Source organism: Pelodiscus sinensis, chromosome 8 (assembly GCF_052426305.1).
Source record: "Pelodiscus sinensis isolate ZL-2025 chromosome 8, ASM5242630v1, whole genome shotgun sequence".
In the NCBI taxonomy this organism is placed as follows: domain Eukaryota; kingdom Metazoa; phylum Chordata; order Testudines; family Trionychidae; genus Pelodiscus; species Pelodiscus sinensis.
Window position 1 is genome coordinate 73,610,946 of NC_143059.1, and position 13,054 is coordinate 73,623,999.

General features: G+C 65.1%; 1 protein-coding gene across 4 annotated transcripts in view; it reads right to left on the minus strand.

Moving 5' to 3' along the window:
* Positions 1–378: 378 nt before the first annotated feature.
* ARMH3 (armadillo like helical domain containing 3) overlaps positions 379–13,054 on the minus strand; it is a 129,121-nt gene continuing 116,445 nt past the window's right edge. For all 4 annotated transcript variants that reach the window (XM_089780254.1, XM_089780252.1, XM_089780253.1 and 1 more), the window contains 2 exons: positions 4,399–4,515; positions 379–2,197 (listed from right to left, as the gene is read on the minus strand). In XM_089780254.1, the coding sequence (XP_089636380.1) occupies positions 2,105–2,197; positions 4,399–4,515 (210 nt within the window). In that variant the 3' untranslated portion in view covers positions 379–2,104. The remainder of the gene's footprint in view (positions 2,198–4,398; positions 4,516–13,054) is intronic.

The window sequence follows — 13,054 nt, forward strand, 5'->3', positions numbered from 1 at the left end:
ACTGGCCGCTGTGGGCTCTGGGCGGGATGGACCCTTGGTCTGACCCAGCCTGGCCATTCTCACATTAACTTTGCTGACTTGAACCCATCCCCCACCTCCCCTGGCAGAGCGCCGCCCCGAGCGCTTGTCCTGTACACAGCCGACCAGCGCGGAGCCGTTTCCGGACCCCCCGTGGGGGATCCCTGCGGAGGTGGGGATGCCTGGTGCCCCCCGGCCCCCGAGATGGCCCCGGCCTTGCTTCCCCGAAGGGATGGGGGCCCGGCCTGGGGAGGGCTGTGCGAGGAGACAAGTTCCCGCGGTGCAAACGCTCCCAGTCCTGCATGAAAAATGGACCCTGTAGAAGCAGGGAAGGAAAATTGATACAAAGAAACCCCCAGGTGCTTCAGAATCGATGTTTAATGTCTCCGGCCACATTGCGCTCAAACACCATTTCTCGCCAGGAGGAGAGGTCAGTATTTTTTAAGGTATTTGTCTCCCTGCCTGCCGCCGGCGCTCGGCTCTGTCCCCACGGCGTCGGCCCAGGAACACGCTGTCTGGGGAGGACCGGGCCATAAATTAGCCAGAACAAAATTTACTCCACTTGGCGCTGCCCCTTGGAATCCTGCCCCTCGGGCCGGTTTGCAGCTGCACACGAGCCTGGCAGGCTCCTCGCGGCAAGCCAGCGTCAGGCACTGGGCCCCGCTCGAGCGAGCCCCCGAGACGGCCCCGGCCTGGGGTTTCTTGGCATCTGCGCTCCCAGCAGCTTTGTCCAGGCAGTCCGATGGGGACCTGGGCAGCCCCAGCCGGCTGCAGAGCGTTCAGCTAGTTCTGCTCCAGGCACAGGCGGCCGGGACCCCGGGCACCCCACGCAGCGGAGGGCAGGGACGGAGGCGGGTGTCGCAGCAACGTGCACAGCGCCGAGCACAGCAGCCGGCCTGCCGCCTTGCAGCTCCGCTCAGGCCTCCAGCCGCACTTGCGTGGCTCAGCCTGGGGGCCTGCCAGCCCCAGGGATACCGCAGCTGGGCTCTAGCCCCAGCCCCGCCTGGCAGTGGTGGGGACGAGGCTCGGCTTGGCCCGGCCCCGCAGTGCCGAGGGAGAACCCGGCCTAGGGACAGGAGGCAGCGGGGCAGCCTCTCGGGCGTGCGCTGAGCCCAGCACTGCCCCCCTCCTGCCACACAGCGGGGCCCTGCCCCCCCGCTCAGGAGGGGAACATTCCCGTCTATGAGCTCGGCAGAGACCCCCGGCCAGTGCTGGGGCCGGTGACGCTCCACCGGACGCCAGGCTCCGCTGTTCTCAGCACAGGCGGCAGGAGCCAGCCCAGGGCAGCGCGTCTCCCAGGCCGGGGGCTCTGGAGCCGGCTCCCTGCTGCCAGATGGCTCCGGAGAGCTGAGGGTGCAGCGGGACCAGGGCCCAGCCCCACGGCACGGGGCGGCAGAGGGCGGGCCGGCATCGCCCGGCTGGGACCCGGGGCAGAGGGAGCTCGAGCAGACGCACGGGCCAGGCCTGGGGAGCGCTCGCGGCCTGTTCTCCGTGGGCGACACCGGCAGTGCCTGGAGAGGCTGGAGCTGGAGCCAGCCGATGAGCTACCCCCGCCGCCCCCCGCTGGAGCAGAGGCAGGTGGGGCCCAGCCTCCAGTGGGCCCCTCAGCCCCGGGGACGGGGTGTGGCAAGGGAAGAGGCTTTGCAGGGCAATGTGGGGGGAAGGGAGACGGTTCTGCTCCCCCCAGGCGCCCTAGGAACAGCGCCGGCCCGTGCTGGCTGCCAGGGGCCTTTGCCATGCGCCGCGTGGGCCAGAGCAACTCAGCCGCGTGGCCTGGAGGTGGGTGAGGCGGGCCCGAATGCCCAGGCTGGGGGCAGAGCGAGGGGCAGGATCTTGCCCAGCCCGGCTCCGCTCCGGCCCCTGCACTGTTCCTGCGCCTCCCGGCAGGGGACTCTCCGCTCGTCCTCGGCCGGAGCCGCAGCCACACCCAGCGTCCTGGCGCCCGGGGGCGAGGCTCTCTGGAGCCGAGTCCGGAGGAAGGCGCGCTGGGAATCCAACGCTTGGCCGCCAGGTGCCCCAGGGCCCCGCAAACGCGCCAGCCGCCCCGCAGCTCCGCCGCCTTTGCGCCGAGACGGGCGGCTCCGGCTCAGGAGATGGTGGAGAACTCCTTCAGCAGCACCTCCTGGCTCAGCGTGTTGAAGGCCAGGGTCCGCCGCACGTTGACGCTGATGGACCGAACCTGGCGGAGAGAAAGCAGCCGTTGCAGCCAGACGCCCCTGCCAGGACCGGAGCTGCCGCCCCTTCCCGGGCGCTTCAGCCGGGGAGGACCTGACCACGCGGAGCAGGAGCACAGGCGGGTCACCCCTTAGAGACACGGCGAGCATGTGCGGCAGCCGCCGGAGGGTGGGGGCGGAGATCACGTGTACCCGACCATGCTCTCCCGGGATGTGTTCCCCGCTGGCCCACGCTAGAGAATTTTGGGCGGCTTGTGGATTCAGAGCCGCACCAGCCATGGGAGATCCGCGCCTGCCCCCGTCTACACTCAAGTGCGGTTTGAGCGTTGAGTGTGGACAAGCCGCCTGCCTGCGTCCTGACAGCTGGCGCCCCACCGTCCTGCATTCAGACTGGTCCCCTCCCCCAGGCCTGTCCGTCTCTCCCCGCCCACCACACGCACGCTGGACACCCCCCAGACCACGCCCAGGCACGACCGCCAGGGCGGCAGCACCCCCCCAAACCCACCTGAACTCAGCAATCAGAAATGTTAGAAACCCAGAACACTTAGCATTCAGGGGGGCCTGCAAGAAACCCAACCCTTCCCGAGAGCGGAGGGGAGCAGAAAGGGCACCTACATCCCCTTAACTCTGCCCCTTGCGGGACGCTGACTGCCCAGATTCCCCACTGTGAGGCGTTCACACCAGCAGTGGAGTGCAGAGCTCCAGGACTTTCAGACGGCCAAAGCCTGTGGCTAAAGGACAAGCAGCCACTGGACCCGTGGGGGCCGCAAGTGGGGCAGGAGACACGAGCCCCCCACGGCACTGACTTGCCACTGCCTCTGAGACCACAGGGGCCCATCCTGTAGGGTGTATGGCCCCCGAGGATCGGGCCCTGAAGGAGGAGAGCACGTGTCCAGCTGAGAACACCCACTTGCGGCTCTCCTCTGCGTGAGCGACTGGCGTGAGCAGCATCGCCGTGGGCCTGAAACCGCAACCTCGCCCTGGAGACCCGGGGGTAGCCGCCGGCGAGAGGGGCACGTCCCCGTCCCCATCCCCTTCCTCTGCAGGAGCAGGCCCCGTGACTGGGGGCGGGGCGCAGACGGCCTGACAGTGGGGGCACAGGGGACCCAGGCTCAGCTCCGGGGGTCCAGGCTGCAGCTCGGGAAGCCCTTCTCTGGCTCAGGGGCCGAAGCCCTGGCAGCCCCCCGGACCGGTCCAGAGCCGGCTGCGAGGCTTGGGGCGGGGACCCAGGACTGGCGCTGCCGAGCTGCGCTCAGCGGGAGCGTGGTCGGGCGGCCTGGAGAGGGGAAGGGCCCTGCCCAGGCTGCCTGGCCGCCTCGCGGAAGAGAAGGGGTCAGGCTGGCAGCCCAGCTCGCCGCGCTTGCCGGAGTACGGCATGGAGGGCAGTGCTGAGCGAGGGACGAGATTGCCGGGCCCTGTCGATGGGGGAAAGTTCCCTCAGATCCCTGTCAAGCCGGGGCTGCCGTGCGGGAACAGGGTGTGGGTGAAGCGGGCTCTGATCTCGGCGGCGAGGCCGACGCTCAGGGGAGAGAGGCCAAAGGGGGCGAGTCAGTAACCCGGCACGGAGGGGAGCCGGAGCCAGGCGCGCGCTGGAGAAGGGGCGGCAGAGGGGAGGCGCGGGGCGGGAGCAGGCACTGCTCCGCGGGGACAGAGCTCGCAGGACAAGGAGGGCAGGCCAAGAGGCCACTGGCAGGGACAATCCGGCTTGGTGCAGGCGGCCAGGGGGAGCAGGACCCCAAAGGCCCAGCCCCTGGGCAGTGGGCCCAGCCCGCAGAGACACCCACCCAGGGGCCTCATCCTGTCTGGGTCCTGCTGGCGTGATCACCCCCCTCCCTCCCCGTGCACTTCTGTGGGGAAACCAGACGGCCTCTCCCCTTCCCTGTGGGTTCAATCCCTGCGTGCGGGGGACCAGGGCTCCGGCAGGGCTCCGGGTCCTGCTCAGCCACATGCTTGAGACCCTATCGCAGCGGTGATGGCGCTTTGCCCGGTCCAAGGCCTGCCAAGCCTTGTCACACGCTGCACACGCCCTCCCACGGGGAGGCAAAGAGAGCGCCACCGGCCAGGCCATGCTCGGCAGGGGGGATCGGGGAGACTGCAAGCCCCGTTGGAACCCTCCGCGCCCCATCTCCCAGGAAAGAGGGGCCCACGCCCCGGAGAAGAGGAAGGCCCCGGGGAGGGGGCAGGGCCGGGCCGGGGGGCAGCTCACCAGGTCCTTGAAGAAGGCCGCCTCCTTGTGCTGCTCTGAGTAGCGCTCGTACTGATCCAGCCCGTCCTGCAGCTTGAGGGTGAGCGTGTCGTAGTTGGAGCGCACGACCTCCAGCACCTGCGGGCGGCGGCAGAGGGGGCGTCAGCGCCGGGGCCCGGCCGGGAGGGAGGGAACGCCGCCCTGGCTCAGGCGCTAGCCAAGGGGCGCCGGCGGGAATGCCTGACCTAGAGCCACGGGCACCGCCCACACGTGTGTCTCCGCTCCGCCCCGGCGCCCTGCTGCTCCAATCCAGGGCTCCCCGCCCCGCCCAGGCACCTCGGTCCGACCCTCAGTCCCAAGGAGGGTCCCGCACCAGGCTCGAGTTCCCTAAACTCCAGGCAGGCCCAGCTCCGTGGCGCTGGGCGACCCTCGTGCGGGGGGACGCGGCGGCAGGCAGGGCGGTGCCGGGGGAGGCGCTGGGCTTAGAACGCAGCTCTCCAGCACGTGTTCCCCCTGCCGCCCCCCGCTCTTAGCTATTTGCTCCCCACGCCCCCCGGGCCCAGGCTGCGCACCCGCCCTGCCGCCCCACCCAGGAAAGCGCCACCACCGGGGAGCAGCAGATCTGCTCGGAATCCGGGGCAATTCCGTCCAAGGGGCTCGGAGCGACCCTCCTACCCGGGCTGAAAATATCCCCCCGCACCGGGGCCCGGGCCACGAGGTCACCCAGACAGCAGCTGCCGGGTGGCGGGAGGGAAAGAAGAGGTACGGCGGGTCCCAAGGCTGCCTCCCCCCACGTACCGCACGGCGCCAGGCCGGCCCGCACTGGAGCGCTCCCGGATGGCGTGACTGTGCCCAGCCCTGGCACGAGGGGGGCACAACGAACCCCCCTTCCTTCTCCTGTCCCGTCCCGCTCCAGCCAGGGCCGATGCGCGTCCGACCCGGCACACCGAGTGCTGAGTGTGCAGCTCCCTACTGGCGAGTGCTCGCACCAGGGAACCCTGGCCCTCCTCGTTCCGAAAACTTGCCAAGCGCGGTGCCCACGCGCTCGCGCTCCCCAGGCTGCGCCGAGGGCCCGCACAGCCGGCAAAGCTGACGGGCCGGCCGGCTCCAGGACCACGAGGGGATTGGGTCTCCACTCCACTCTCGGCAATGACTCGTTTGGCCTGGCCCAGCTTTGACACAGCCCAGCGCCTCGCACACCAAGTCACCCCCCGTCAATCCCACGGGCTTTCCGAGGGCTCTGGCACGGACGGCTCCGTTGCGCCGCCTCGTGGGAAAGCGGCTGCCACTAGGCGGTTTGCCGCGACACGGCGCCACGTCGTTTTCCGAGTGCTCGTCCTAATTAAAATGGAAAAGAGTTTCCCAAGCTCGCAGCACGCGGCTTCGCCCAGCAGCCCCACAAGTGCTGAGGCAGGCGGGCGCGGGCGCTGGCATTAACCCCCAGGCACGGCAGGGAGGGCCCCGTGCGCAAGAATTCGAAGGGAAATCAAATCAAACAGCCGCTCAGCGCATTGTCTGACAGCGTCTCTCCGGCCCACGCCATCGGCACAGCCTCAGGCCTCGGCCCGAGCTTCCCGAGGGCTGCCTGGCTCGTCCGCCCTCGCTCCCGGGGGTTGAGATGAGATGCACTAAACCCAGGTTTCTAACGACGGGCCGCGACCCGGTGCTGGGGGGCGGGATGTCGGGCCCTGGGCTTGGTGCTGCAGGGAACCGGGGGGGGGGGGGGGGGGGGGCGCTAAGGCAGCTCCTGCCAGTCCTGGCCCCGCAGACCGCGCCGCGCCCCAGAAGCAGCCGCAGCAGGCCCGGCTCCTAGATGGGGGAGGGAGTGTACAGGGCTCTGGCGCTGCCCCTGCACCCAGCACTAGCTCCGCCCTCCCACTAGCATGGCCAGGAGGGGCAGGAAGCTGCCTTAGCCCCCCACTGAGTGGGAGCTGCTCCAGCCATGCCCACCAAGCCAGAGCCCCCTCCTGTACCCCAAAGCCCATCCTTAGCCCCGTCCCCCAGCCTCCACACTAGATGCATGTTGGGTCGCGGCACCAACCATGGTCTGCAAGTGGCTGGAAACCCGCCGCCCTCCAGGGACCAGTGCCAGCCCGGCGCGCGATGCTGCTCTGCACCCAAAGCGCAGAAGCCAGCGACCCCCGGGCCCTGTAACGGGGAGGGGGAGCAACGGATGGACCGGTCCCCTCCCTTGGGAACATGCCGCAGCCGACTGCGCGGTCGCCGGGCTCTGCGAGGGCCGAGGGGGCTTGGCTGCGACGGTCTCAGCCGCACAAGCTAGAACCCGCCAAGGGCATTTCAGCCCCCAAAGCTGAGCGGCAGCACCGCAGGCGGGCGTGGGGCCGGTGGGGATATTGAAATCCCCACTTCATTGACTGCGTCGGGGAGCCTATTTTACATGCCTCTGTCGGCAGAGGCACCTAGTCTAGACATGCCCGGGATGGATCAGTCTCAAAACATCCCCTCCGTGTGCAGCAGCCGTCACAGGAGCAAACCGAACGTTGGGACTCAGACAGAGAAGACCGAACAGACGGGATCATCTCCTATAAACCCACGAGACACCCCCGGCTTGCACAGCGCGTGCACCTGTGGTCGCTCCATCTCCCACGAGAGAGATCAGAGCTGGGAAAGGGTCAGAGAAGGGCGACACAAACAGCGAGGGTCTGGAACGGCCCCGTCTGGGGAGAGAGAAATGAGACCGGGAGAGTTCAGCTTGGAAACGAGACGACTAAGGGGGATGTGAGAGGCCTGTCGAATCATGGCTGGTGTGGAGAAAGTGAATCCTAGAGCTGGAAGAGCCTCAGGAGTCAGCAGGTCCAGCCCCTGCCCAAGGCAGGACCAATCCCAACTCAATTAGCCCAGCCAGGGCTGTGTCCAGCCGAGACGTGAACACCTCTGGGGATGGAGATTCCACCCCTCCCTAGGGAACCCAGCCCAGCGCTTCCCACTCGCCTAGGGAAAGAGTTTGTCCTAATCTCCAACCTACACCTACCCCACGGCTCCTTGTTCAGCCATCCATCCGTCACTACCGAGAACAGCCTCTCTCCAGCCTCTCTGGACCCCCCTGCAGGGAGCTGAATGTTGGTACCAAATCCCCCCTCACTCTTCTCTTCTGCAGACTAAACAGACCCAAGTCCCTCAGCCTCTCCTCAGAGGTCACGTGCTCCAGCCCCCGAATCATTTTGGTTGCCCTCCGCTGGACCCTCTCCAATGCGTCCACATCCCTTCTGTAGTGGGGGGCCCAGAACTGGACACAAACTGAGCCAATCCCTGCAACAAACCTTGGTACCAACTCTGCCAACATATCTGCACCAGCGACACCATCACAGGACCTAACCAGATCAGCCACACCGTCACGGGTTCATTCACCTGCACATCTATCAATGTGATAGACGCCATCGTGTGCCAGCAATGCCCCACTGCTATATACATCGGCCAAACTGGACAGTCCCTACGTAAAAGAATCAATGGACACAAATCAGATCTCAGGAATGGCAACATACAAAAACCTGTAGGGGAACACTTCAATCTCCCTGGACACACAATTGCAGATCTAAAGGGAGCCATCCTGCAGCAAAAAAACTTCAGGACCAGACTTCAAAGAGAAACTGCTGAGCTACAGTTCATCTTCAAGTTTGACACCATCAACTCAGGACTAAACACAGACTGTGAATGGCTCGCTAACTACAAAAGCAGCTTCTCCTCCCTTGGAATTCACACCTCCAGATCAGCTGCTAGAAGTGGGCCTCATCCTCCCTGATTGAATTAACCTCGTTATCTCTAGCTTGATTCTTGCCTGAATATTTATACCTGCCTCTGGATATTTCCACTACATGCATATGACGAAGTGGGTCTTTGCCCACGAAAGCTTATGCTCCAATACATCTGCTAGTCTGTAAGGTGCCACAGGACTCCTTGTCACTTTTGCAGATCCAGACTAACATGGCTACCCCCTGATACAATACTCCAGATGTGGCCTCACCAGAGGGGAATAAGGAAAAGTTATTTACTTATTCCCATAACACAAGAACTAGGGGTAACAAATGAAATTAATATGCAGCAGGTTTAAAACAAACCAAATGCAGCATTTTTTCCACACAATGCATGGCCAACCTGTGGAACTCCTTGCCAGAGGAGTATGTGAAGACCAGGACTTTAACAAGGTTCAAAAAAGAGCTACGTAGATTCATGGAGGTTGGGTCCATCAATGGCTACTAGCCAGGCTGGGCAGGGAGGGGTCCCTGGCCTCTGTGTGTCAGGGTTGGGAATGGGCGACAGGGGAGGGATCACGTGATGGTTCCCGGTTCTGTTCCCTCCCTCTGGGGCACTGTGGGCAGACAGGACCGGGCCCTTGGCTCTGACACAGCCTGGCCACTCTCACATGTGCTTTGTAATTCAGCCTCCGGGCCTCTTGCTGCACCCTTGTCACCCGAGCTGTGCTACAAAGCTTGTGACCCTATGTGACGGCGCGTTGGGGGTTCCCCGTCTCCTGCACCCCGAAATGGCACAAACAGACTGCACCAGCCAGTGGAATTGAGGGTGGTTTATTGCTCCTCCAGCACAGCGCAGCACAGATGTAATCTGGTTACAGGAACTGGGCTAGGATGCCTCAGGCCCCCTTGAGATGGGGGAGACTGGGCCCCTAAACTCCAGCCCCTTCCCCTAGGCTCTCCTCCATGCTCTTCCACAGTCTAACTAAATTCCCCTCCAGCCCTGCCCCCGCAGTCAGGGCAGCATTCCACCTTCCTTTGTTCCTCTCCATGGGGGGTGTCTGGCCACTGGTTCAACCAGTTTGACCTTATCTCTGCCTAGCCAGGTTTTCCCTGCTGGGTCTTGCTCCAGACAGCAGGGGTCACCACAGCCCAGCAATTACCCCCACTACGTCACAGTTCTCCCCCCTCCGAGAGCGAACTGAGCAGGGTCACTCCGCTCGTGACCTAGGGAAGTTCGGGTCCTCTGCGTGGGAACCCGCCCCGGGGACATGGGTGCTCCCCTTGACTCAGGCCGGCCGTGGCAAGGCCCCACATGAGCTGGCTTCCCTCTGTCCACTCGCCGCCCCGCTCCAGGGCGACTGGCGCAGGCCTGTCCTCGGGGGTCACACCCACCCTTCCGCTGGCCTTGATCTCTGGCCAGGGTCTCTCGGGCCGGGGCCATGAGCCCAGTGAGCCTTCTCTGGACAGCCAGGGCGGCTTCCACCCCCGAAGCTCCATCCAGGGAGGTCTTCCCCTCCCATAACTCTCTCAGCAAGCCCAGAGGGTCTATCTGGGGTAGAGACCCCCAAGCCGCTTTCCTCCTGTCTTGGGCCTTCCCGCCCCTCTGGCAGGAGTCACAGGACCGGCAGTACCGCTGCACGGCTGTAAAGATTCCCGGCCAATAGAAGTGCTGGAGCAGCTTCAGCCGGGTGCTCCGGATCCCCCGGTGGCCCCCAACGGGGACATCGTGGGCCAAATACAGCAGCTTGAGGCGATACTTTCGGGGGACGACCAGCTGCCGCTGGACACCCCATGCCCTCGCCTTCCTGGGGGGGAGCCACTCACGGAACAGGAGCCCACGCTCCCGCAGGAATCTCTCCTGGCCACCTCTCCCCCGGGGCTGAGCTGCATGGAGGCCAGCCTGGTCCCTCAGCCTCTGCAAGGAGGGGTCTGCCTGCACCTCAGCCTGGAATTCAGCTGCTGAGGCAGGGATCGGGATCTGTCCCCCACCTCTGCCTAGGTCCGGAGTCCCAGCCTGGCTGGACCCCGTGTCCACTGGGATGGGACCCTGAGGACGCTGCCAGGAGTCCTTCCCTGGACCCACGTTGTCGGCCCCCCGCTGGCTCTGGCTCCGGGTAGGGACTAGAGCCCGCTGGGATCCATGGGGCCACTCCTCTAGGTCATTCCCCATCAGCACCTCGGTGGGCAAGTGCGGGTGCACCCCCACTTCCTTGAGGCCCTCCTTGGCCCCCCATTTCAGATGCACCCTGGCTACAGGCACCTTAAACGGGGACCCGTCTATGCCCTTCAGGGTCAGCTGCGCGTGGGGTAGTATCCGCTCCTGGGCCACTATGTCGGATCGGGCCAGAGTCACCTCCGCCCCCGTGTCCCAGAAGCCCGTCACCTTCCTACCATCCACCTCCAGGGGTAAGAGGCACTCGCTCCGCAGGGGCCGTCCTGCCCCCACCCGGTACACGGAGAAATCCGCCTCCTGAGAATCAGACCTCCCAGGGGAGGTGCACTGAGCATCCTTCCCCTCTCTCTGAGCTGAGGTTTGCCTGCCAGCCCCTGCCTCTGGGGCAGCCTGCCCTTCCTCCCGCCCCAGCCAGTTAACCCTGGAAAGTCCCCGGTCCCGGGACCTGGTGCACTGAGCCCTCTTGTGGCCTTTTTGCCCACAGCGCTGGCAAGTTAGGCTTTGGGCTGTCTCTGTCCAGGCCCTGGCTGGTTCTCTGGGGCGCAGACGACCTGTTCCTTGGTCTCGCCCCGTAGTTGACTCCCTCCGTCGCTCAGCCGAGATCCGGTCTCTGCGCGGTTCCCTTTCTCTCCGGGACTCCCGTTCACACCCGGACCGGCTCTCCGTGAACTCATCCGCCAGCCCCCCGGCCTCCTGGGGGTTCTCTGGTCTCCGGTCCTTGAGCCACAGCCTCAGTTTGGGTGGGCACGCTTCATAGAACTGCTCCATCATGACCAGCTTGAGCAGCTCCTCTGCGGTCTGGGCTCCGACTCCAGACACCCACTTGCGGCAGTATTGCGCCAGGCGGGAGGCCAGATCCACATAGGTCTCCCGTGGCCCTTTCTGTACCCCCCGGAACTTCTTCCTGTACATCTCGGGGGTCAGCCCGAACTTGTGCAGCAGGGCCTCCTTGACTCGGTTGTAATCCCCGGGCTGTAGGTCCTCCAGCTGACTGAGCACTCCGGCCGCCTCCTGGCTCAGTGCGGGGATGAGCTCCTGCAGCCAGTCAGCTGGGGGAACCCGTTGCAGTCCACAGGCCCTCTCAAAGGCACTGAGGAACCCGTCTATGTCACCCATGTCCTTCAATTGGGCCACCACGAGCCTCTCCAAGCATCTGGCAGTCCTGGGACCCTGGGGCCCATCCGCACTTGGCGCAGCCGGTGCCCCGCCGGTTCTCCGCTCTGCCATGGCCAGCTCATGCTGCCGCTGCCTCTCTCGGTCCTGGCGCTCCCTCTCTCGGTCCTGGCGGTCCTTCTCTCGGTCCTCTACTTCCAATTCCCTGATCCGCAGCTGGATCTCCAGCCGCCGCAGCTCCGCTGGGCTGGCCCCTGCCCTAGATGGGCTACGGCTTGCAGGCCTCCCGGGAGACGCTGTCTCATCTCTCCGGTGGGTTCCAGTGCTCCTCCCCCTCTCTGAGCCTGACACACTCTCAGGGGGGGTCTGGCTGCTTCCCCTGGGGACAAGATCCTGGCCCTGTGGCTGGTCATTATCTTCCAGCTGGGCAATCAGCTGGGCCTTGGTTGCTTTCTGCACCGGCAAGCCCCTCTCTCTGCACAGCCCCACCAGCTCTGCCTTCAAGAGTCGGGCGTAGGCCATCTGCCCGCTGGTCCCCTCGGTGCAGACTCACCAGTCTAGTGCTGCAGCGCCCCACGATTCCCAGGAACCGCTTCGCTCTGTCTCCAGCACGCCTGGCTCCAGGGCTCTTGCTTCTACTGCGCCTTGTCGCTTGCCGCTGGGAGCTTCATCCACGGGGTGCAGTGCATCCCACCCCTGACACCAGTGTGACGGCGCGTTGGGGGTTCCCCGTCTCCTGCACCCCGAAATGGCACAAACAGACTGCACCAGCCAGTGGAATTGAGGGTGGTTTATTGCTCCTCCAGCACAGCGCAGCACAGATGTAATCTGGTTACAGGAACTGGGCTAGGATGCCTCAGGCCCCCTTGAGATGGGGGAGACTGGGCCCCTAAACTCCAGCCCCTTCCCCTAGGCTCTCCTCCATGCTCTTCCACAGTCTAACTAAATTCCCCTCCAGCCCTGCCCCCGCAGTCAGGGCAGCATTCCACCTTCCTTTGTTCCTCTCCATGGGGGGTGTCTGGCCACTGGTTCAACCAGTTTGACCTTATCTCTGCCTAGCCAGGTTTTCCCTGCTGGGTCTTGCTCCAGACAGCAGGGGTCACCACAGCCCAGCAATTACCCCCACTACGTCACACCCTAGTTACACATTTGTTAGTCTCTACGGGGCTGCGGGACCACTGGGGGGTTTCCAGGTTTTTTGGTGACAGGCCAGCGCGGCTGCCCCAAGAGAGGCACGTTCTCAGCAGCTAAGGACTCTCCAGCGACGAGATTCAGCTCCCTTGTGGGGCAGAGCGCCCCTCGGCAGAGCGCCGAGTTCAAATCCAGGCCCCCGGCAGCGCAAGGAGGAGCCGTCCGCTTGGCGGCAGCACACCGGGACGCGGGCAGGGTGCTAGCTGCCGGGAACAGCTGAGGCATCGAGGTCGGCTTCTATTTCCGGCTCTGCCCTCACCAGGGAGCACCCCACACCACTGAGATGCACCCGGTGAGGTGAGCAAGGCGCCCTGCGGTCAGACGAGCGAGGGACCCCTCTGCCTGCCTGGGCGGATGGGGGGGCGGGCGCCGAGGTGTTTACTGCTGATGGGCCGCTGGCAGCTCGCCCGGCCGTCGGGGGACGGTGACTCCCAGCTGATGCTCCGTCCCTTCTCACCTAACGGACACAGAGAATAAAATACCTGGG